Source organism: Thermobia domestica, chromosome 4 (assembly GCF_964235325.1).
Source record: "Thermobia domestica chromosome 4, izTheDome1.hap1.1, whole genome shotgun sequence".
Taxonomy (NCBI): Eukaryota; Metazoa; Arthropoda; class Insecta; order Zygentoma; family Lepismatidae; genus Thermobia; species Thermobia domestica.
In genome coordinates this window covers 299,539,602-299,566,227 of record NC_137457.1, presented here as the reverse complement: position 1 = coordinate 299,566,227, position 26,626 = coordinate 299,539,602, and the positions used below count along the sequence as shown (strand labels likewise).

Sequence of the window (26,626 nt, the reverse complement as noted above, 5' to 3'; positions counted from 1 at the left end):
TCGGCTCAGAACTCGACTCGAGAAAATTACCTTTGGCTCGACTCATGCATATCCCTAGTAGTAAGATCTGGAAACCCTGAATGGCTCACAGTATGATTTATAACACTGGCGCAAGTAAAGTTACTGAGTAGCCACCTAGGTCCCATCACTGCGGGGGTTAACGCATCGAAAACGCATTCTCGAATAGTCATAGTCTTAGTGTTGAAATGTAGCCCGGCAAGAAATCGCTTCAGGTGGGGGAACAGGTGGAGGAAGTCAATGGGCGCGAGGTCGGGGCTGTATGGCGCGGTGACGCAGGACTCCCATGTTTCGTCTCCGGTGACCATACAATACAGGGCCGGCCTTAGGCAATTTGCTGCCCCGTGCAGTTGCATTATTTGCCGCCCCCTCCCCTGATCTCCAAAAAGAACAAATCTTGAAAATCATGATTTTAAGTAGCCTATACTAACTCATCATAAACAACGAAGCGGAGGGAAAGAGCACTCGAATTGAGAAGGCTTAAATACTACAAATACAATTTCGTTGTGTCCGTTTTCTTTTCTTTAAATAATAATCTATTACAGGGGCGGATCCAGGACCGACTTCTGAGGGGGGGGGCGGTGGGTTGTCATACTGCTACTTTTAAGGGCATCAAACTTTGGAATGGGTTTTATTTATATATATAAAATAAGAAAGTTTTCCTCTTCTGGGGGGGGGGCGATTGCCGCGATCGCCCCCCTGGATCCGCCCCTGATCTATTATGTTACTGAAAGATAAAGCAGAGGAAAGATACTAATCCCTTTTATAGAATGCAATATCCAGCTTCAATCTCAACATTTTATTTTACAATTCCAGTGCAACTGGCTCTTTTATCTTCATTTCTTGATTTTCCTTCTACATGCGTTAGAAAATTATATTTAAAAAACTTGTTTCCACCTTCGATGATAAAGAACTTGTTTGTGACAAAGACAAGACTAGTTTTCATATCAAAATTGTGATAACTAAATAAATGGAACAGGTGTTCGCTACTGTTCGATAATTAAGTCCTAGTATTTGACAACAATCAAGCAATTCATGCGGGGATTTGTTTGACCATTTGCCCATGTGACAAACTAATGATACCTAAACATGATTTATGAATGTAGTATTCAACTAGGTCAGCTTAGAAAATTTAACTACTATCGCCATGAAGTCTGTTTCCATCAAGAAATATCTCTCAAAACTTGCCGCTCCATGCAAATGCACGTGTTACATATATGGTAGAGCCGGCCCTGAAGATTTGGAAGAAATAGTGTCAGTGTATTACCTACGAGACTCATAAGATGTCTCACCTCGTCTCGAAACTAAGACGAAAAATGTCATGTTCTCGTCTTGTCTTATTATTAAAAATATTGTGTTGTTTAATATAAAATTCAGAATATTATTTGAGTATAATTAAAACTTTTAAAATTCACTTTTAAACATAAAAAAGGCAATAGCAATATTCTTTCGAAGCACGGTATTTCATCAGCCTTACGAAACATTGTAAACAACTTTTGGTGAAAGGGAAAGTGTCCTGCCACAACAATATAAAAAGCCTCTCTTTTGACAACAAGTGGGAGATTCGACTACCAAATCTTGAAAGGCTCTTCAAAAATTCTACTACAATGGCAGCACACTCTCCTGGTCAGTAAGTTGTCCTTTTCTTTTCCTTTACCATTCATTGTTATGATAACTTTGGCTATGTCAGATTGTTGGAGGTTTTCCAACAACAGGCTAACTACTCATTGATACTACCGATCATTCAAACTTATAATTTTAATTTAAAATCATTTAACTTGGTATATTTGGGTTTTAAATTTCATATATGCCCCCATTAACTATTGTGTTTGTTGTTTAAATATATCTGCACAAGCTAACGGCACACATTACTCTAATAGAATAAAAATATTCCAATACAGTGCCATGTAATAGCAAATTGCAAGAAGTGACATTATTTATTGTTTATTAAATAAATCTGTTAACAAATCATCCATCCTGTTCATTAACATATTAATAAGAGACGAAACAATATACTTCTCGTCTCATTTCCAAAACTACAGTTGAGACGAAATGATAAATTTCTCGTCGCGTGGGCAATACTACCTTTGATAGACTATCTGAGCGAAAATATGATCGTGTGTATACGACCTAATATTTCTCACATAAAATTTATGCTGTTACTCTAATACTGCTTGGTTTACAACGAAATTGCAAAACACCTGACCACACTGCTACGTGTTCTCTATATATATTAAATCATAGAGCCTTTAGAATGTTGATAAAGTATTACGTATTTACAGAACTTGCCAAATGGTCCCAAGCGGTAGTTGAAGGTGATCACGACGACGTTCAGTGTAGCCAGCTTCTCTCCTGGATAAAGTCTTCCTCCATTCATGTAGAAAGATCCTCCGTGAATAAACACAAGGACCGGTAGAAGCTTATCCTCGGTATGGTTTCTCTGAAACAAACAAAAGACTGCTTCATTTAGCAACGATATTAGTATAACATTCATATAATGCACATATTTATCATTACTACAATTCAGTAGTGTAATGCAACCGGTTCGCATCGGTTTGCCCGAACCAGTTATTAATATTTTTCAGGTTTTCGGAATCAGTTGTTAGACTAACATTGCATCTTCACCTTTAAATCCAATAGGTATCGCTAAGTAGAGATGGAGCGACTTCTACACTTGAATAGATTTTATTGCCCTCTTAATTGCTTTTATTGCTTTTATGACTGTGTAGATTTGATGTCAATATGGCCGTGTCGGCCTTGGGGAGGTTTTAGGGGGAGGTTGTTTTATTACCCTGTTTGTTAGGTGGTTAGACGGGTTCCTGGAAAAAGTTGGGTGTTAGGAGGGATGGAGTAGTTTCTAGAAAAGAGGTTGAAGGACATGATTTTGATAGGGTTGTTCCTATCAGCTATGCTATGATCAAATTAATTATTCTTTTATTTGTATTTTCTTAATAAATTAGTCGGAGCAATTTGTACTGGTTCGCTTGCCCTGCAAACTTTTTTTTTATTGGATCGCTTCATTAGAAGCTCATTTTTTATTTGTATTTTCCTAATAAATTAATTGGAACAATTTGTATTGGATCGTTTGCTAAAGCATACTCTGCTTATTTATTGGATCGTTTGCTGTGCAAACTCCTTATTTATTGAATCATATGCTAAAGCATACTCCATAGAACAATCTCTGATTGTGATTATATTAATTAATTCTACTAATAAATTAATTGGAACATCTTATTTTACGGATTGCTTGCACTGCAAGCTCCTTATTTATTGGATCGCTTCATTAGAAGCTTATTATAAAAATATTATGTTCGAACAATATGTGAGCATACTAGAAACGCTTGTTGTTAAATTTGATTGTGATTATATATTAATTAATTTGACCATTTGCATTCATATTAAAATGGTGGAGGGAATAAACTTTATTCATGCGGGACTTCTTAATTTGACGGATCGTATGCATAGCATACTCGGTGAGCATACTAGAAATTTCGTGTATAGAATATGTATACTTCGGTACGATAAGCATTGCTGGTACATATACAGACCGTGGTTCTCGTACGTCTTTCGCTGGTGAACTTAAGACATGAACTGAACTTTTCGCGCGCTTTTGGAAACTGGTTGGGCAAGAGGGAAAGATGGCGTTGTTGGGTAACAGGTGCGTGTTAAAACATGAAGACAAATACAAAGGAAAACCGACGACATGTTTAGTACACATCACAGAGTGCCGACAGAGTAATAAAAACAAATTTGGCGCCAGGGTAGGTGAACACAAGACGTTGTCGGCGAAGAATACAAAGAAGATTGAGGTTGTGGGAGGTAAACATGTTGAATTATGCCCCTTTGCTAATTGGTAATAAAAACAAGTTTCGCGCCAGGGTAGCTGAACACAAGATAATGTTGACGGTGAATACAAAGAAGATTGAGGTTGTGGGAGGTAAACATGTTGAATCATGCCCCTTTGCTAATTGGTAATAGAAAACAAGTTTGGCGTCAGGGTAGTTGAACACAAGATAATGTTGACGGTGAATACAAAGAAGATTGAGGTCGTGGCAGGTAAACATCACAGAGTGCCGACAGCGTAATAAAAAAAAGAAGTTTGGTACCGCGTTAGGTGAACACAAAACAATGTCGATGGTGAATACAAAGAAGATTAAGGTTGCGGTAGATAAACATTGCAGAATACCGACAGAGTAATAAAAAACAACTTTAATTGTATAGGAAATGAAAATAAAACATTGTTGACGAAGAATACAAAAGAAGTTTGGTACCACGAATGGTGGTACATGACGCGATAGTGAACGGAAATACAAAAGAACTGTTGATCCTGTTGAAACATGAAGCGGCATTGAATACAATAGAAGATTGTCACATTGATATGATACCGAATGAAAACACAAAAGAAGTTTTGCAGTATGAATTGTGTTGACACTTTTCTTTGTACGTAGATAACATTTTAAGTGATTAGTACAGGATGGAATACAGTTGAAAGATGTGAATGATCGTGGCACAATGTAAATAATATTGATGATGTTGTTTCAAAAGAATGTTTGATCAATAAATGATACATGAGCACATAAACGCAATGTAAGCATGTTTTTCCGTCCCTTATACCTATTGAAAGTTGTATAGAGAATTGGGAAAGTACATTTGAAAATATTTTAAATGATGTAAGGGGGGCGTGTTTTAAAGTACCACGTGATGTGACGTCGACATAAGTTTTCCTTATATACCGGGTATGATGAGAAGACTGACATAGTATCATCATGGATTCGTCTACCAGTATAGTACAGCGAGAAATTCAACTTTGCAACGAAGTAGATTGGGATTCTACATTTGACTATGTTGAATCTCCCAACAAAAAGTTTAAATTGCATAGAGAATCTCCGGACTTGTTTATTGATGAAGAAACTTGCTATTTTTCACCGGCTTCTCCAGATGTCATTATAGAGGAAGAAACTAGCTCACCGGCTTCTCCAGATGTCATTATAGAGGAAGAAACTTGCTCACCGGCTTCTCCAGATGTCATTATAGAGGAAGAAATCATTGATTTAAGAGAAGAGCCAATATTAATTCCAACTTCGCCAGTTGGATCAAGAACAACTTCACCAGTACCAGTACCAGGAACACCGGAGCAAAAGTTTCAAGTTCCAACGATAAAGTGGACACTTGCAGAAGAAGGAAGATCAACATCTCCTGATTTATTTAATGAGGAAGAGGAGGAAGAAATTTGTAAGTTATTCAACGAGATAGAAGAGTGCAAACCCAGCACGCCATCACCAAGTGTTTCACCGTTGGACTATCCATCTTCACCCCAAAAGGTTCCATTGGATTTGCGTGTGCAGTACCAGTGCGAGTGTAATAGTGACTTTGTAAGTGAAACCTGTGTTAAAGATAGTATTTTAAAGTGGGAACCAGATACAGTTTTACTATGCCCTGGTTGTACCCTAAATTTTTTCAACCAGTTCGGGCACAGGTGCCTTCTTGTGAATATATTAACTCTCGAAGCAGAAGCATGGAAAATTATGGCAAGCAAAAATGTGAGAGACAATGTGTATTCAAATTATGTGAAATCGCATTCTGCTAACAAAAGAAGTGAACATTTATTTCATGAAACCTATGACAACTTATTAAAGAACCCAAATTATATTGAAGGACTAGTGAACATTTTATTAGAAAAAGATAGAAACGCGACAAAGTGATTTCTTTTTTGTATGTAATATAATCTGTATATATTATTTCTGTGTGTGTGTGTGTGTTTGTACATGTATATTATTTTCTATACTTGTTTGCTTGTATATATCTTTATCTCCAAATAAATATATACGAATTTCATTTCTTGATTTTTATTTAATAAAAGAAACTTTCCTAAATAAAAGCTATCATTGACATTTTACAAGGTGAAACTCATTTATGGTCTCTATTGTTTAAAATTGGTATTTGATGAGTGTTTTATATTTTTCTTGATTTTACTAATACTTTGAAGTATTTAAAAGTTTGGTGAGTATTTTACAAGTTTGCGATTTGAAACATAGATCCTCAAAGTTTGTGTAACAAACAAAACATACCCTGAATAAGAAGAGTTTATGTAACGAAAGATCCACATAAATAAATAAGAACGAATTTGTGCAACAAATATTTGATGAATTACACTTTATGAGTATTGTGTTAAGAAAAGTAAGCAGAGTTTCTGCAAGAATTTTTATTATATTCACAATCATAGATTGTTCAGAGTTCCACAGAAACTTTTTAATATATTTACAATAAAAAAATTAACACTGACTTTGCAATGAGAAAGGATTTTCTAAGTTCACACTTAACTGCCCTTAGTATTTTACATAGTAATTATTTAACACTACATAACTATGTTGATGTAAGAGTATTACGGTAAGTAAAACGAAATAAGAAGATTGTTCATCGCATTCTTAATACGTTCACACAAAGTGTTCGATTAAATAATTACGATATATTAAATAATACAACAACAACAAAAAAAAATTAACACCGACTTTGCAATGGGAAAAAAGAATACATATAAAAACAGAAACTGATCTAATAATGAATTTAAATATGCATACTATGAAGTAATATTATAGTATGATTTATATACTTACCTTACAAAATGCAACAACTTTTTACATACATACATGTAATATAAAAATGCAGAAACTAATTTTACAAACGCGATTCATAACATGCAGAAAGTGTTTTACAAATGCGAATCATAACATGCAGAAAATGTTTTTACAAACGCGAATCATAACATGCAGAAAATGTTTTTTTACAAAGTGAATCACAACATGCAGAAAATGTTTTTACAAACGCGAATCATAACATGCAGAAAATGTTTTTTACAAAGTGAATCACAACATGCAGAAAATGTTTTTACAAACGCGAATCATAACATGCAGAAAATGTTTTTACAAAGTGAATCACAACATGCAGAAAGTGTTTTTACAAACGCGAATCATAACATGCAGAAAGTGTTTTTCATACAAGCATCATAACATGCAGAAATTGTTTTACAAACGCAAATCATAACATGCAAAAAGTTTTTCACATACATGTGGTATAAATGTCGAAAAGTGTTTTTCAAAAACAAATAATTAACACCAATTTTAAAACGTTCACAAATAAATTTGTTCAGAGTATGTATAACATACGATCCGTAAAAATATGAAGTGATTGAACAAAATTAAAATTAAAAAATGTAACTTACGAAAACTAAAATGCAACTTGTCAAAATGAAAATGCAAGTTGTCAAAATGAAAATGCAAGTTGTCAAAATAAAATGTAACTTGTCAAAAAATGAAAATGTAATTTCAAAATTAAAAATGCAACTTGTCAAAATGAAAATGCAAGTTGTCAAAACTAAAATGCAACTTGTCAAAACTAAAATGCAACTTGTCAAAATAAAAATGCAAGTTGTCAAAACTAAAATGCAACTTGTCAAAATAAAAATGCAACTTGTCAAAATAAAAATGCAAGTTGTCAAAACTAAAATGCAACTTGTCAAAATGAAAATGCAAGTTGTCAAAACTAAAATGCAACTTGTCAAAATAAAAATGTAACTTGTCAAAATGAAAATGCAAGTTGTCAAAATGAAAATGCAAGTTGTCAAAATAAAATGCAACTTGTGAAAAATGAAAATGTAATTTCAAAATTAAAAATGCAACTTGTCAAAATGAAAATGCAAGTTGTCAAAACTAAAATGCAACTTGTCAAAATGAAAATGTAATTTCAAAATTAAAAATGCAACTTGTCAAAATGAAAATGCAAGTTGTCAAAACTAAAATGCAACTTGTCAAAATAAAAATGCAACTTGTCAAAATGAAAATACAACTTGTCAAAATGAAAATGTGAAGTTTTTCACATGCATGCAATATAAAAGTGTACAAACAAATTTTAGGCACGTGGATCATAACATACGGATTTTTGTTATATGCATATGTTAAAGTTTCATATGCACATGTTAAAGTTTTTAGTTGCATGAAATAATTTTAAGTACGATAATGTAAAACGCATTTACACAAAAGAAAGTTTTAAAATCATACATCTAAGGAAATAATATAAATGAAAACAAGTAATATACAGTGATAAAATTTTATTTACAAATTACAATAAGATATAGATATACATAGTTTACATACAGATACATTTGTGATTTTAACATTCCTTGATATATTGTTTAATACAATCTATATTTATATTAGTATATGTACAATTACATATTGGCCAATTTTTTGCTGAAAGTCTTTTATCACTTCTTTTTGTTAATTTATACACATTGTTATTATTATTATTTTGTAATTGATTAGCAGAAAAGTTTTTATTTTCCATTATTACTTTTTGTGCATATTATAATTTAATCTTTTTGTAAGAATAACTCTGTAATTAACTGAATGTTATCTTTGTTTAACAAAATGTTATATAATGTATATGTAAATGTCCAATCATCAATTTCAGTATCACAATGTACTGTTGCAAAATCTTTATATAAGTCATCAAAACTTTGTGTGCTTACCATTCTACGCCATGCATTATAGCATAACATATCATAGTCTAAAGTAATACACTCATGTTCATTTAAATTTGCGCGATTTTGAAAACACCCGTAACACAAAAGTTCTCGCTGTGGTTTCCAACGGTCAATACATAATAACAAACACTGTTCATCTATAGAAAAAGAAGAACACCGATATTCGCAATAATTGTATGTATTTAGGAAACGACATTGGTATTCACAGTATGGATTGTTGATACACATTTTTATCGTGTTCAAGATATGTTTCTCTTAAATCAGAAATGTGATAATCATTGAATGTAATCTCCTGATATGTATAGTTAAATTTGTTTATAAGATGCGGAATAATGTTTACGTCTATATATTTCACATGAATTTTTAGATATTGTTTTAATATTTCTTCGCGTGTTGATTTCTTAATTAGGAAATTCCACACAGTAGTATTTAATTCTTCATCACTTTCACTTACACATTTATGCTCAGTTTCTTTCTCACTACGAATTGCACAACTTTCACAAAGTAATGGTTCAGAAAGTTTATATTTTTCTAGTAACTGTTTTACACAAACTTCATTTACTTCATTAGGAGTACAACCACACTTCACATCATTGAATATCAGAATGTCCTTAGAAATTGTATTTTGATCTACCACTACTACTTCCTCTTCAAACGGTATTTCATTTGGGTATCTGAAATTTCGTCTATACACAGTATCGTCTATGCTAATTTCTTGTGTTGGATAAATAATCCTATATTTTTCAGCGTCTTCTTCAGGAATGTCAGGATCATTTGGATGTACAACAATAATTTTCTTTTGTTTTTCAAGTTCAAAACGTTTTTCACGTGGTGAAATGTACTTTACATGTTTACTTTGCGATAAGGAAAGATTGGTTTCAATTTCACCTTTCCTTTTCTTATTATGAAAAGAAGAATATGTTCTTAATTGTTTAACATTATGCAGGTCTTTATTTATTTTTCGCTTTGCAACTGCTGAAACATCTACCTTTTGACTATACATCTTAACAACGTATCATCCACTTTATTTGTGTTAGTACAAGTACACGCATGCGCAGGATTTATAGTGCAAAGGTAGGGGATGCGCGAAACAAATGCGCAGAAAATAAGTATGAATATTTTAAAAGTTTTTCCCCATTACAATATTTGTTTACGTATTGAATTAGATTCTGTGTATTTTAAATATCAAAAAATATTTAATTTGATACGTCAGACTAACTCCACTTTTATTTTGATTGAATATTAACTTAAGAATAACATTAATTATATACATGATCTTATGAAAATATAGTGTGAGAAAGTATGATTTTATTCATACAGATTTAATGGATGACAATTCAGTATTTGAATGTTACAGTACTATATCCACTTGTAATGTTTCATGATACAGAACATATACACAAAGTAAAGAAATATGCATGTAACAGTGGACATATACGTGTAACGGTTAACTTATGTTTGGCTTATGTTGCACATGTAAGGAAGAAGGTATCATTGAATGCACACATTGTGACACTCAACATGTCTTAACAGATACATATTGTACCCCAGTACTTCATAAAGCGTTAAAGACTGGATATAAAATTCTGCAAATGATTGAAGTATGGGAATTTGAACTGTTGGTTCTGAGCTTAGTCATTTAAATATATCAGGAAGCTTTAAGATTTTTACCTCATGTCAAATCAAAGGAGACAAAGAAAAATACATGAAAGAGTATCATGTATATGAAGGAATAGAATTAATGGAAGATAACATTAGGATGAACCCATGCATGAAACAATCTACACTTCATTGCACGGAAAATGGACATAACGATCACACTTATTGCAAAACAAAAGATTTTGTTTTACTTGGTGTTAACGCAACGCTATGCTACGGGTCTGAGGGTAAACATATGTAAACTTACTGCAGGCAGCATTCCTGCATTTTGGCTGTGTACCGACTATTGTGTTGAAAAGTTGCAAGTCCGCAAAAGATATTATTGATCTGTACTGTGTAGGCTTCTTTCGTCAAGATAATATGTTGAAAGCTACGTGTGAAAAAATTAGTGAATTTGTGTCTGTAGGGAAGACTACTGGCTTAACTACCGATGATTCCGACTAGTTAATGGGTGTTTTTCGGGAGGTTAGCACGAGTTTTGCACCAGAACATAGTATATGTTCTACATTGTATGGTACAGGCAGTCGGGAATACTTTCGCATTGTTAATAGTAAAACTATGCAATATCCTTATTTTGGTCTGCGTGGAAAGGAAGTTACCATTGAATGTATGCACACTAGTGGTATCGAAGAACCGCAAACATATGTTCGTTCATTATTCGAATTTGTACAAGAACATACACTAAATGACGTCAATGATGATGATATTTTTATCGGTATTACTATTGAAAGTTCGCGTCAAAATTAAACAAACGATGTACATGACATGACATCCTAAAAAGGAATTGAATCCCGATATATCGTTCCATATAGTTGAAAATGTTTTAAATACTAATGAACATTTTTGGAAAGAAGGGAGATCCATGCAAGGGAAAAGGTTGAACCCGTGGTTCGGTCAAATAAGAAGATTATGCAGCGCTTCGGAAAAAGTGTTCCATCCCATTGGAGAAACAATGTATATTGTCATCCTTGAAATGGGTAAGACTGATCAACGTTGTAACTACATGTACAAACTAAAGAATTATCCTGAGCTAGTATTAAAACAGACTAAGGATTTGTGCATTGATCCCAATGTTAGTATTGACCATTAACATGGTTGTACTAATGCAGATGCGAAGAAGTTCGAAAACAAACTAGCCTCTGAACACCAGATAATTATTATTTATGAGAAGAACAAATGAGTTAAGAGTATAATATACCCGTGAATTAAAGATGGCAAACAAAATTTACACCTTGTATGAGAACCAATTGATAACTAACATACATAAACGTTTGTAACCCAATGTTTTTGTGGTTATTGTTTGTAGGATCTTACATGTATTATAGTGAATATCTTACTATTACTTATTTCCCAAATAATTCTAGCAGAAGCGTATCTTTCATTATTTTAAATTGACTTGTACATAGTTTTCATTTGTATTGGTGTTAATCAGTTCTTTGCAGCATTTACCACATTCTTTTCATCATTATCAAAACATATCTTTAAAATTATTCCACTATACCGAACTATGCAGTAACTATTGTCAACTTTCTTAGAGAATTACAGCAGTTAGATTCATTTGTTATCAGTTTTACGCTCACAGAAGAAATCAAGTCATACCAAATCCTTTTTTTTTTACACTTTGTATGTGTAATACGTCTACAGAGGAGTAACATTTTCATCCATACGTCTATTATTTCTTTATATTTCTTCATATTTTTCAATCACAAACACTATCACTATCACTATGGTTTTTATTCCAAATTAAGAATTTCTTAAAATCTTTCTGCAAGAATATTTCTATCAGTTGATTAAGAAATGTATCATTATGAATGGCATCATCATATATATGAAAAAACTGTTCTAATTTATTAAAAGTATTGCCGTGCATCTTTTGAAACTCATACCAAATTTCATCTTGTATGTCAATATCCATAACAATGCTTAGTACTTTTGTTTTCAATATATTTTTATCTAACAGAATACAGTCATGGTTTATTGCGTCTTTTAATCCGCGTGCACATCCACTGCAAAGAAGCATACTTCTTCTTTTAGATTCCCACACTTGAAACGCATTTATTAAGCACTGCGTGGTTATGCGAATGTTATCGCAGAAACAAAACCATACGTTTTCAGCATTAGACATTTTTCAGTTCAAATTTTCAACAGTTTGAAAATATTGTTTTTATGTATTTCTAAAACACTAGGCACAAATATTTTCACTGCCCACCATACGGAGAAGAAATCTTTTTCATCGACTACAACGGCACAAGATTATTATATGTACCTTTGTTAACTCTGGTATTTATACGTTTCGCCGTAGGATGTATTGTATTATCTGGATTAACCAATGAAAACAGGTTTGAACAAGTTTAAAGTAGACCTGAAACTCATAGTTTCCACACCCATTAGTTTTAACTGCTATTCTTTTATGATTATGAAGTGATTCTTATATTCAAATTAACTTGAATATTTCATCTTTGCAACAGTTTTTTAAAACAGATAAAGTCACCCATGCCATTTACCCGCGCTTGCTTGAATATCACATCTTTGCAACAGTTTTCTTATAACTGACAAAGTCACCCATCCCGTTTACCCGCGCTTGCTTGAATTTCTATATACTAACATTTAAATTAATAATTAGAAATCACGATACCTGAACACCAATAGATCCTTTGCATGTGTTTGTTTTAATTAGACTATTGGATTCCAACGCAATGTGACAGTTTGATTTGATCCATAAATAATCCCTTTAAAAGTTAAAGGGAAGATTTTAACAATGTCTACTAGATTTTCCGATTCTTAAGTAGTCCTTTGCTCTTGTTATTTTCCAATATTGATTATCTTAAGCTGTATCTAATTTTCTTAAGCTGTATCTAATTATCATTTTCTTACTTTTGACCAGTCTCTCTCTCATGCTGAGTTTCCTACTTTGTCCACAGTCGTCCTATCCTATTACCCATTGAAGCCTTAGCGGTTTACTCCCCATTTCTATTTGCATTCGGTATTGCTTTTGACTTGGTTCCAGCGTAAAATTCATCAGAGTTGTCAACCGGATGTGGGTAGTTGCTCTACTAATGCAGAAAAGTATGTGGGCAGATAAGTACAACAAACAATATCTAAAATAATATTGGTCATAGGAAAGATCAAATGGGAGTAATAAATTGTTTAAGGATCTGAGAAGTGAACTTTGTGCCGAACAATATTGTGTTCGTAACTTTTCTTGGGAATTTTCCCCGTTTTCCCTCATAGTTTTATTCATTTCCTTTAGCCTAACCGACATAAATGTGGTACGTAATACTCAAAGATTTCATTTATTTCATTGTTTAAGGAGAACGAGAATGTTTGTCAGCATTGTTTAGTGTAGGTTGCGAATATATGTTGCAGATGTACTCGCTGTCCAAATCAGCTATTTTGCTACAAACTTATACAAATTCTCATATTCAGTTGATAAATCTCCGAGTGACGATATTGATCACAGCGCAGTACACTTTTTTATAGATAAATAGATACTGAGACCTTCATAGCTAACATGTCCTTAAATACTGATAAGCTCAAACAAAGAAAGAAAAAAAATCTAATTCCTAATAATATTTAAAGTAAACTGAGCAAATTATAAAAGTTTCCAACATCGGCCTCTGCACCCTTTCCTTCTCACGTTTCATGAAATTGGAATTTATTTTACGGATAAAGTGTAGTATATCGCCTATTTATCTGTTGTACAATCAAATAGCTTTATATGTAATAGGGTACACATCTCTGATGTGGTAGTTTGTGATTCGATTCCCATCACCCATGTTTTCCTTCATTTATTCACACACATGTCTTAAGAGGTGTTCTTCATACCCACTAGAAATAAAGATTTCAGTTCAAGTATACTTTCTGACTTGAGCCTATTCAACTTATTGGTATTTAATAGCTTCAGCTATATATCAGGTCTAATTTTGAAGTGCTTACTTAACAAGGAGTCTGCTACGCATATGCACTCTAAAATAATACGAAAAATTACAGTGAGAACTATGAAATTGTTGACAAATCCATCATTAGGTTAGTTCTAGCTTCGTATTGCTTATGAGAAATTCAGTTCACTCTGAAGATCGTAATGTTGGGAAGAAAGATAGGAACATATTTCGCAAAACCATGAAGATTATTGAATACAAACTTCTTGTAGTGTTCATCCTCTTTCTCTTCCTCTCTCTCTCCTTATCTCCCTATCTGCACCTTTCTCTCCATCTCTGGACCTCTCTCTCCCCCTTCCTCTCTGGACCTCCCTCTGTACTTCTCTCTCTGAACTTCTCTCTCTCTCCTTATCTCCCTATCTGCACCTTTCTCTCCATCTCTGGACCTCTCTCTCCCCCTTCCTCTCTGGACCTCCCTCTGTACTTCTCTCTCTGAACTTCTCTCTCCCTATCTCCCTATCTGCACCTTTCTCTCCATCTCTGGACCTCTCTCTCCCCCTTCCTCTCTGGACCTCCCTCTGAACTTCTCTCTCTCTCCCTATCTCCCTATCTGCACCTTTCTCTACATCTCTGGACCTCTCTCTCCCCCTTCCTCTCTGGACCTCCCTCTGTACTTCTCTCTCTGAACTTCTCTCTCTCTCCCTATCTCCCTATCTGCACCTTTCTCTCCATCTCTGGACCTCTCTCTCCCCCTTCCTCTCTGGACCTCCCTCTGTACTTCTCTCTCTGAACTTCTCTCCCTCCATCTCTATACCTTTCTCTATTCATCTCTCTCTTCCTCTAAATGTACATTTTGTTTTGTTTTGATTGTCAGCATTATTCATTTCTCTTAGCTTACAGAGCATAAGGAAAGGAGATTACACTAAATGATCAATGTATCGATTTCACACTAAAAGTAATAAGAATAGTTTTTCTCTTTGTTCTAGCTTGCCTATGATATGAGACGAGATGAAACAAAAGTTTGTATGGTTAAGCGGATAGCGTACATGTCTTTGACAACTAAACTTTATTCGTACTTATAGTTTTCTAATATCATTTTCCATTTATTTCACAAGTAGCTCTTAATATGTTCATAGACTTTAGTGTTTCGAAACATTTAACAACTATTTTTTAACGTTCACACTCAAAGAGTGTTCTGAATTTGCAAAAGCAAATAATCCAATGTAAATTAAATAACACGAATTCAAAAGCTGAGTTTTAATAAAAACGAAATAACACAAAAGCAGAGCTTGAACTCTTAAAAAATTGTAATTGGTAAGTCAAAATACATACCGCAAAGCAGATAATCCAATAAAAGAAATACTCAAAAGAATAAGAAATAAGTAATAAGAGGATTCGATTCCCAAGTAGAATGTTTAAAAGAACTTCAAAGTCTATCAGTTTACTGTCTAAGGACTACAAAGAAAATAGCTTTGATGATGGCGAACTCCAAACAAATTCATACAAATCATGACTATCTTACGTGAAGTTTTCCTTAATCCTACCACGCAAATGTGATGTCAAATAAAATAAGATTGTTTTCACATTACGCTCACAAATTCAAAAGCAGGGGAGGTTTACACCAATTAAATGTTAGAATGAGACTTGACATACAACATGCTTACTGTACTATCTTCACGAATACATATTTTCAAACTAATTGTTGAACCAAACTTCACCTTAGATGGTTGAGATCCCGGGTTGACCAACTAAAATTATGGCTGAACATATTGGGTCTGTAACTTTTCCAAGCGTTCCCCTCAGAGTTTCTTCATTTTACCAATTGCTTTATCCTAGACAAAATAATTGTGAGGTGTCACATTTCATTTTAATACACAGTCAAGGGGAAATCATTTCAATACATAGCGAAGAGAGACCAGTAATTATTTATTTATTTAACTAGTAAAGAATCTGATTTCAAATTTCAATATAAGACAGCCGTGGGTCAGTGGTAGTACCAACAGTTAGACTTGTAGTGAACTCTCTTGGAGTTTTTTCAAGACGAAACAACATTAAATCATTCATTTCTCATAATTACTATCTCCTTTAGCCTATCCAAGTTTAAACTTTGATTAGTTTACCACAAGACAAAGAGAAATATTACTGGTGAAAAAAAATAAAATAAGCAATTACCAATAAGAAAATACTACTTCAATTTTCTTTCTCTCTTTTCAATTGTTTTGAAATCTTCAAGGTTTGTACAGTATAGTTCCCTGAACAGTTTGTTTTCTACTGTACCAACTAAAATTGTTTCATGGCCAAGTGGTTAGTATGATCGTCTTGGCTAACTGAATAGTACATCAGCGTTGGACATTTCATATTTTTATTTGTACGAAAACATTTTCTAATATCACGCATCGAGGGTTCGATTCCCGAAGACAGGTCAAGTGACATCAGATTAATTCTTACAAGGAATGTTCTAAGAATTTAGAAAAAAAAAAGAGACTTCTTGCTGAAAAATAGAGACTTCTTGGTGAAAAAAAAATAAACTCAAAATTCAACCATTCATCAAAATAGAACCTGCATTAATTTCAAGTATATATAACAGAAGAAACCTTATATGTTTGCACATTAGTTATTGAGACTATTATCAAAATACCTCAGCACTGTTAAAAAGTTAGAAAGGTTTTAAAAATTCAGAGGAAAGAAAACACAAATTTCCCAGCACCCATCCAGCAAGAACACAGGATTTATTTACAAATATATATACACATATATACAAATATTTACATGCCAACAATTACTTCACCCCCTTCTTCCTCCACTTCCTTCACTTCCTCTTCCATCAGTTCTTCTTCTAGTTTTTGCCCCCACACTTTACACACCCTCCCCTCCAAATCCCACTTAATCCCCAAAATCTCCTTTACACTTGACTCTTTTTGTTTTTCTGATTCATAATGTTCTAATATTACATTATTTACGCAGTTCGAGCATGTGTGCCATCTTTGTTTTTCAATATTTAGAGGGCATGCTGATGATAAATAATATGATTTTCTCTCCCCTCTCTCACGTATTTTTTTGTGTACAATATTCAATGCACGTCATGGGTGCGCTGCATGGGGCTGGTTTAATTCTTTTTAGAAGAAATGTTCTTAATTTTCTTCGGCATTCCCACAAATTCAGTGATGATGTTGTTGGTTGGTGTTGGGACTCCATTTCTTCTGCAAAATAATAAAAAATAAAAATTATTAGTACAACATAATTTCACCGAAATAGTGCAAATTATACTTAATAGAAATAAAAATTCTGTTATTCTATCCACGTACGAAAATCAGTTTCTTTTAGCCTATAAAAACTATCTTTAGTTTGCAAGAGCTATGTAGGATTCTGGCAAAGTACTTTATACATTTTCGAATTCTCAATAAATCTGTACAAGCAAACTATCTGTGTTGTGTAAGACCCAAAGCTAAACGTACCGATAACTTAAGATCAAATTTGGTGTTCCCTCACAATATAATCGTTAACGCTCTTGCATTCGGTGCAAGCACCCTCGGGTTCAATTCCCGGTAGGGGAACTAGTGTTCCCCTCACAGCGTACTCGCTAACACTCTTGCATTCAGTGCGAGCACCACCGGGTTCAATTCCCGGTAGGGGAAGTAGTGTTCCCTCACAGCGTAGTCGCTAACGCGTTTTGGCTTTAATGCGGGTGGTTCCGCGTAGCGTACTTGCTTTCGCTTTTGCGTTCAGTGTGAGCGGGCCCCGGGCCCGATTCCCGGTATAAAGGTGTCGCGACGCGGACGTACCCGAAAACGTATTCAAAGCAAACGGTTCTGGTCCAATTACCGGCGGGGCATTTAGTCAAAATAATAATAATAATGATTTTCTCATTTACACCAACAAATGTCATGCATGATACCTAATTTCCCTCTTTTCCCGAATAGTGTGCACGCTGAAAATTGTCTGATCTCACAGGTTAAAATGTTTAGAGATCGGAAATATAAAATCAAATCAATCTTTTTTTCATCGTATAAAAGATAAATCTAATTCATCCGCAAAAACTCTTGCACTTGTAAAATCCTATATCTCAATCCCGATAAAAAAAACTTATATGAATCCACTTCAACAACATAACAATCAAAATTTTGATGTTATAAAACGGCATTTATACAAATTATTTATTTATTTAAAAAGTGGTAAGGTGTTCACTTTATATGTTTAGGGGGTCTGTAGTTCAATTCTAGGTCATGCCAACTGAACAAACACTATGTCTGCGGATTCCTTATACTTTTTATACTACTACTACCAATATGTTTCCAGGAAAAAAAATCAGAACCAGTACATTAGCAATAGCGATTTAATACTATTTTAATAGAACTAGTAGTGACACCTATCGGTAAAAGTCATAATTAAAGATTAGTTGTGCGTTGAAAGTCCCGCAGTGCTGACGCGTGTGCGACAAAGTTCCGTATATTTCTCAGGTGAGTATAGTATATATGTTTTCAATGTGTAATAAATTATAGCACATGTTTGTATATTCTGTTGGTCTTAATATTCTATCAAAGTATTGAAAATCAAACGCGTATAAGTAAAACTATTGGATTAAATAAGGAATATAAACCCAAGTCTTTCAGTGACAGAGCAAATATTTACTTAAGTGGTGCGGTACCACATCATTTCTGGGGTATGAAGTCCCAGTCTTTCAGTGAGGGATCCCCTCTACTAGTATTGCTGCATACATTTACATTGAAATCCTAGTGCCAAAAAAGACGGGATAAAACCAAAATCTCTCACTGCAAAAGACGGCATTCAGTAATTGAAAAGTTGTGAGGGGGAATTCACTCCGGGTATAGTCCCTCTTCCTCCACGCAAAAAGAGCGCGTTCACACTGCATTGGATTCTCTTTCTGCATCCCTAACAAGATATTTCGTATTTCATTTCATTTTTACAAAGCCAATATTTATTTTTTCTCACTCATTACCTTGCTTAATATAGAGTTAGTATGTACAAAAACCATGTGACTACCATATGATTAAGATTCTGAATATTGCAACACATGTTAAAAATACGCAAGTTCATATTCCCATCACTTATTCAGAAATAAAGAACCTTAAATTTCTCTCACTTAATTACATTCTTTCATTTGTCATGTCTTGGAAAAGAGAACCGTTTGAGTATTCACTACGTTTCGTGATGAACAACCCATTCTAATACGAAATCAAAGGGAGAAGTCTACTGTTATGATCCAAAATGAATCAATGAACGTACTTCTTTTCTTTCGAGTCTAACTGTGGGAAAGAAAAGTCTACACATTTACGTAAAATTGCAATATTCACATGTATCTTGGAAAATTGCATCCACTACATCTAAGAACTCTTTATATAAAACACTTAATACTGACTGATTTTCTAAAATATTAGGGATACAAGCAAACAAATGTCTATCTTTTCTGTTGAACTTAATTATTTTACACTAAACAATATATTTTGAACATTATCTGTAGTAAATATTAAATATGTATCTGTTCTAAAGTGTTCTTTATGTGTAAACTGCTTATTTTCCGAAAAGACAATCCAATATGAATACAGATTCATGACAAATCATTCAGACACAATGTATTTATATAAAATCTACCATCAAAAATATTGGACAGTACGCAGTTCAGTTTAATCACAATTTCAGTTATAAAGATTCAAAGAAATTGCACACTTGATTTTGCCGTAAAGTCCGTCAGTGGCGGGTCTTAAGGTAGATTGTCAAACATTTCTAAAATACCAGCTATTATGTAAAGTATCTCATTGACGGGTCTTAAGGGACATCACCATGCATTTCTAAAACTATAAGTCCAACCGTCATTGGCGGTTCTTAAGGGACGTCACCACGCATTTCTAAAACTATAAGTCCAACCGTCATTGGCGGTTCTTAAGGGATGTCACCACGCATTTCTAAAATACCAACTAATATGTAAAGTATCTCATTGGCGGTTCTTAAGGGATGTCACCACGCATTTCTAAAACTATAAGTCCATCCGTCATTGGCGTTTTCTTAAGGGATGTCACCGCGCATTTTTTCTCTAAAAAATTAACACTGCCAAGATATTTCTCGTGTCCCCCCACATATTCTTAACTATAATATAATAATGCTAATTCCATTCTTCACTCTTTCCTGTGGTTAACTTGTCCAAAAACACAACCGAAACGGAATCAAAACTCAAACATAGTCTTCAAACAAATTTTAAAAAAAAAATATATATATATATATTTCGTTCCTTCGTGGTGACCGTTCAGGAAGCTAGCTTTTCCGGTGTTGGTAAACCCACTGTTTGGCAACACAAAAGGCGATATAAGTCGGACGCGATTCCCTCAGGTTTGGGGGGCTATGCCCCCCATGTATGGTTTCCCCTGTTTGGCAAACACAGAAGCTGTTATAAGTCAAACGCGGTTCCCACAGGTTTGGGGGGCTATGCCCCCATGTATGGTTTCCCCTGTTTGGCAAACACAGAAGCTGTTATAAGTCACACACGGTTCCCTCAGGTTTGGGGGGCTATGCCCCCATGTATGGTTTCCCCTGTTTGGCAAACACAGAAGCTGTTATAAGTCAAACGCGGTTCCCTCAGGTTTGGGGGGGACTATCCCTCATGCACAGTTCCCCGATTTTCGGTAAACACGTAAGGGAATGTAAGTCAGACGCGAATCCCTAAGGTTCGGGGCGTTATGCTCCCCACAAATTGAAACATATTGGCAAACTCATAGCTCGTTTCTACACCGTGTTAATTATTTTCATAAGAAAAACAATATGTGTTAATTTTCTAGGAGGAGTCCCACCATTCGATACTTATGCAAATATATCTAATCAATTATAATGATATAAAACTTACTTGAATATATTATCTTCTTCTTTGAACAAACACAGAAAAATCCAGAAAATCACTTTAAAGAAACAATGCAGAAGCAAGGCAGAAGACTTCACGAGCAAAATTGTTAATACAGGAAATGTGTACTCCATTTATATAATATATTTTTTTATTTATTCATTAACATAAGGGGAATGGAATAGGGGGAGAAAAAAATAAAGTAAATGAATTTGCCTTGTAATACAGCATTGCCTCAGTCTGCAAAGAAGCAGAAAAGAATTCCTTTGTCGGTCTCTTGCCGAATCGAAGCAAATATTTCTTTTCTATAGAGGTAATACCAAGGAATTTTCACACAATGCCTAAAGTTTGAAAAACATCGCCATCATGTCTGAATTCATACCTTAAAGACGCCAAATTGTCGTATTTTTCACAGCAAATAGTTGTTTACCAAGCAATAAAATTCGTTAGTTGGGTTCAGGCAACAATGTTCCTAAATTTTAAAATTCCGGCTTTATTCAGTAAGCTAGATAGCTATCATTTCAACAACTGTTTCAATAACTTGTATCTTGCCGAAAAGAACAGGACAATTATTGTATGTTGTAATTCTACAGGTTCTTTTTTGTGTGTGTGTGTTGTTTTGCAGTAGTCAAAATGAAGGACAACCATTTATTCATCAGGTTATTGGCAATGAGTACAAGGACATCCTGCTTGTTTGTCCATCAGGTTAGTGGGCGGGGAATAGGTTGTTGTCCGCAAACCATCCACCAGAACTGGTTTGAAAAACACCCTTTGTGAGGAAAAATGTGTCAGTTATCGCCGTTGGGGGGAGAGAAGGTATAAGCATGTTCACACAGGATGCAGCCAAAGAGTGGCAGTGAGGGGTGGGGAAAAAATGTGTGTCACGTGTCGCAGGGTAGAAACCTGATCACACAGAATGCGGTCAAGAGATGCGGGGGAAGGGTGGGGAGCGGGTAGAAACTTGTTCACACAAGACATTGATGATGGAAAGAGAAGCGGGGGAAGGGTTGGTTCTCCCGTTCACTCAAACTAGAGGGAGTGATTGGCCCCCATGGTTAAACATTGGAGGTGGAGCAAACTGGTTTTTCATGGCCAATCATATCGCAAGGTTGTTTGCATAGGGTGTGAGAAACTGAACGTCAATCTTCACCCTCAGTATTACAATGGCGCTTGGAGAGAACACAGAACCTTGCGTATCTGCGAATTTCGTACTGAGCAACGCTGAAAAATAGCAGAGTTAAGTCTGTCATTTAAGAACCATACAAGCTAAACGAAAGAAGTGCAGTTCGCAACAAGAAAAAATAGATGAAAATAAATAAATATTTCTTCCTATCCTTCCTTTTTCCCTCCCATCTTAATACTTTACGCCGTAAAACAAAGCACCATTAAAAATCGTTGCTAAACATTGGAGCTTAAAGGGTGTAATCATATTCATTATTCATAATTTTCTAGTTCAAATAAGAGTGTTCAATTAGTTACGAGCTTTACAAGTCAGATCATAATTAAATTAATGGGGAAAAACCTTGTGGGAACTAAGGACCGCGTTTTAAGCCATATACTGAAGTTCTAATTATCTAAATCATAGTTTTAATTCTAATTTGATTATAATTTCGATTCAAAAAACGTATTAAAGCATGTTTAAAGCTAGGAACAGCGTTCAAAGTCGTATCCTCAATCAAAATCGTGTTGGATCGCGTTTGAAGCTAGGGATTGCGTTTTAAGCCATATACTGAAGTTCTAATTATCTAAATCGTAGTTTTAATTCTAATTTGAATATAATTTCGATTCAAGAAACGTATTAAATCATGTTTAAAGCTAGAAACAGCGTTCAAAGCCGTATCCTCAATCAAAAATCGTGTTGGATCGCGTTCAAAGCCGTATACCAATGCTCTAATTATCTAAATCATGTTTTTAATTCTAATTTGATTATAATTTCGATTCAAGAATCGTATAGGAGCGTGTTTCAACAAGAAAGGAGGTCATTCCACTTTTCCAAACAACCTCTATTGCACAAGTAATAAAACCACTTCCCCCAGAAACTTCCCCCAAGCCCGGGGCCGGTCTCCCCAAGGCCGACACGGCCATATTGACATCAAATCTACACAGTCATAAAAGCAATAAAAGCAATTAAGGGGGCAATAAAATCTATTCAAGTGTAGAAGTCGCTCCATCTCTACTACTTCGCTACCTCCTTTCTCGACTCCAATTCTACTCCAGTTCCAAAAAATAATAATTTTCTAGTACAATTTTTGAGAATAAATATAAAGGTACAAAATGTCAATATAAAGATCCTGCCTGACTTAATCCTAGTTACTATTACTAGGTACTACCAGGGGCGGATCCAGAGGGGCGATCAGAGCGATTGCCCCCCAGAAGAGGAAACTTTCTTATTTTATATATAAATAAAACCAATCCCAGAGTTTGGAGCTCTCAAAAGTAGCTCTAAGTAGCAGTATTACAACCCACCGCCCCCCCAGAAGTCCGTCCTGGATCCGCCCCTGGGTACTACAAAATAGTATAATCAAATAGTAATAATATTAATACTTAGTCAAATTACTATATCTGTGCTAATCATACAACCGTTTGTTAAATATACAGAGTGGCCACAAACTCCCGTTACCTCTTGATAAATGGTAAAAACGAGAATCCACATTTTTATGAAGAGTTGGAACAGAATCCCCCTGTATGTGATGATATGGGCAGCCGTGGATAGTAGACGCACGTTTGGGCCGTTCTCTTTCGACGATGTTGTGAATCACCAGTGATATCTAGACATGTTCCAGAATTAGTTTGTTCCTCCTTTGGAGGAGCACGGAATCAGAGAGACATGCTGATTTCAGCATGATGGAGCACCTGCCCATTATGTCTTTTTCGTATGCGAATGTCTTACGGAAGTTTTTTTTGAACGTTGGATTGGTCGTGGTAGTCCAGATATGTCCGTACCATTTGCCTGGCCACCACGAAGCCCAGATCTCACAATTTGTGATAATGCGCTATGAGGGTTCATAAAGGACATCGTTGCACAAAACCGTTATGATACCGCTACCGAACTGACAGAAGCTGTGAAACAAGCTTTCACTTAAGTTACACCTGCAATGTTCCGCAAAATGTCGCACAGAACCTGGCGGCGTATTATCCTTTGTTATGAGAATGACGGTCGACAAACTGATCCTTTGGACACTTAATGTTTCCTATCTCAATAAAACTTCTCGAAAGCTTTCTTTCATTACATTCATTTCTTTCCGAGTACTATTTATATACGTTTAGTAGTTTATGTTAGATATTTTCATGGGTAACGAGACCTCGTGGGCACACTCTACTAATCATAGAACCGGTTGTTAAATTCTAATCATAGAAGTGGTTGTTACATACTTGTACTAATCACACAACCGGTTTTTAAACGATTTGAATGACACCACTGACTTCAAGGATGTTATAAAATAGAGGATCTGCCCATACGTATCTTCATCATATGAACTCAATGAAGCCGAGAAACAATTGAGTGTCGCCTGAGCCGGCAAGTCTGATTGGCTACTCTCGTTTCCGCCATGATTGTTGTCTCGAAACATTGCGATCTTAGTGGTGCGGAGTGGGCAGAGTATGTGTGGCGAAGCTGTGACGTATGGCTTCACAATTTTGTTGTATGGGCAGATCCTCTATTTTATAACATCCTTGACTGATTTAATAGAAGGAAGTTTCAATCTTGTGTGTGACGCTTCTAATAGTTCACAGTCGCCCTAATAGATGTCACTATGTACGCTTCCTGACTGCTTGATGGCAATAGAGGGCGCTAGCATGCACACAACTCGCAGATTTAACTGCAACTTAATTAAATTCTGTTAATAAATAATTGACATTTTTCATAGCGTCATGGACCTCCCACCCACCACTCCATAAATAAATTTGGTTAAAACTCTATCATATTTTTATTTATTTATTTATTTATTTATTTATTTATTTATTGAAACAGAACACAACAGGTATTATACCCAATTACAGTGTTCATCTTTCATGAAATAATATATTTACAATTTCCCTTTTAAACCTTGTGAGGCAATCAGCGTAAATATCTATATTATTTGTCATTTTTAAGAGTCTGTTGTAGGTTGCACTAATCCTCCATGTTGGCGACTTATTTAGGATATTAGTCCTTGCTTTTGCACAATAAAATAAGTTATAGTTTTCTGGACGTGTTTTTCTACCTGGAACGTTTATTTGAAAGCTCGAAAGCAATTCGTTGCAGTCTAGCTTATTATTAAGTACCTTGTACAAAAATATCATGTCAGATAACGTTCTTCTTTGTTTGAGGGTTAGAGTTTCAAAATTCCTATTCAATGAATTAGTGTTTTCAGTTCTTGGGAAAATGTTTGTTTCCTTATATACAAGATATCTAAGAAATTTGGACTGGATTTTTTCTATTTTTAGTGAGTTAATTTTTGTATCTGGGTTCCATACAAGCGTCGCGTATTCGAGTTTGGATCGAACGTAAGTTTGATATAATTTATGAAGTGTGGCAGGTTTACGAAACTCCCTACTAATTCTTAGAATAAACCCAAGATTTCTGTTCGCTTCATTTATTATGTTATCAATATGCGGTTCAAATGTAAATTTCGTATCATACATTACTCCTAAATCATTGACAGTACTTACAACGGGTAGTTGAGTCTCATTAATTGAATATTTAAATTGCACTGGTTTTTTACGTTTTGTAATACTCATGATTTTACATTTACTAATATTTACATTCAATAAATTACTTTGACACCATTGCACCACTGAATTTATGTCTTGTTGAAGTTGATTACAGTCATTTATGGAATTTATACATCTAAAAAGTTTGAGATCATCGGCATACAACAGTTTGTGGGAATACGTTATACATCTAGGAAGATCATTTATAAATATTACAAATAGTAGTGGACCCAAATTTGATCCTTGTGGAACACCAGATAGTTGCAAGTATTCGGTTGACTTGTATCCCTTATATACAACGAACTGCCTTCGGTCTCTCAAATACGACTCGAAGAGCCCAATTAACTCTGCGGAAAAGTTAAATTGACGAAGTTTCTCTATTAGTACCTTGTGATTTACTCTATCAAATGCTTTCGCAAAATCGGTGTAGATAATATCTACTTGACCACCCTGATCTAGGGTTCTTGCTACAAAATTGTTAAGAATACTGAGATTTGTGACTGTCGATCTACCCTGGACGAAGCCATGCTGGTATTCTGAAATTGATAGTTTTATATGATTTTCAATCCGTTTATAAAGAATAGATTCAAACACTTTAGCAAAAGTACTCAATATTGATACAGGCCTATAATTTTGAATATCTTTACCATTATTAGACTTAGGAATGGGACAGACTTTTGTTATTTTCCATTTACTGGGGAATTTACAAGTAGAAATAATTAGGTTGAATAAAATATAGAGTGGAAGTAGAAAGTGTTCTTCACATCCCTTTACTATATAATCTGGAATACCGTCAGGTCCTATCGTTCCTTTCCCCTTCAGTTTTCTTATTGCTTTTTTAATTTCAGTCATCTCAATTTTTAGAATCCTTAATTTGTCCAGTGTCTCATATGAGCTGTTACTATTACTACTGCTATCCATGATATCTTCGTTATTATAGACTGACTGAAAATATGTAGCAAATGAATGTGCAATCTCGTCATTACTAACTAA

At 34.6% G+C, this 26,626-nt stretch overlaps 1 protein-coding gene across 1 annotated transcript in view; it reads right to left on the bottom strand.

Annotated features, from left to right (window-relative positions):
- Window positions 1-26,626, bottom strand: part of LOC145684240 (fatty acyl-CoA hydrolase precursor, medium chain-like) — a 220,757-nt gene that overhangs the window by 61,015 nt on the left and 133,116 nt on the right. Inside the window, exon 3 of the mRNA XM_081756346.1 lies at window positions 2,308-2,458. Coding sequence (XP_081612472.1) covers window positions 2,308-2,458 — 151 coding nt within the window. The remainder of the gene's footprint in view (window positions 1-2,307; window positions 2,459-26,626) is intronic.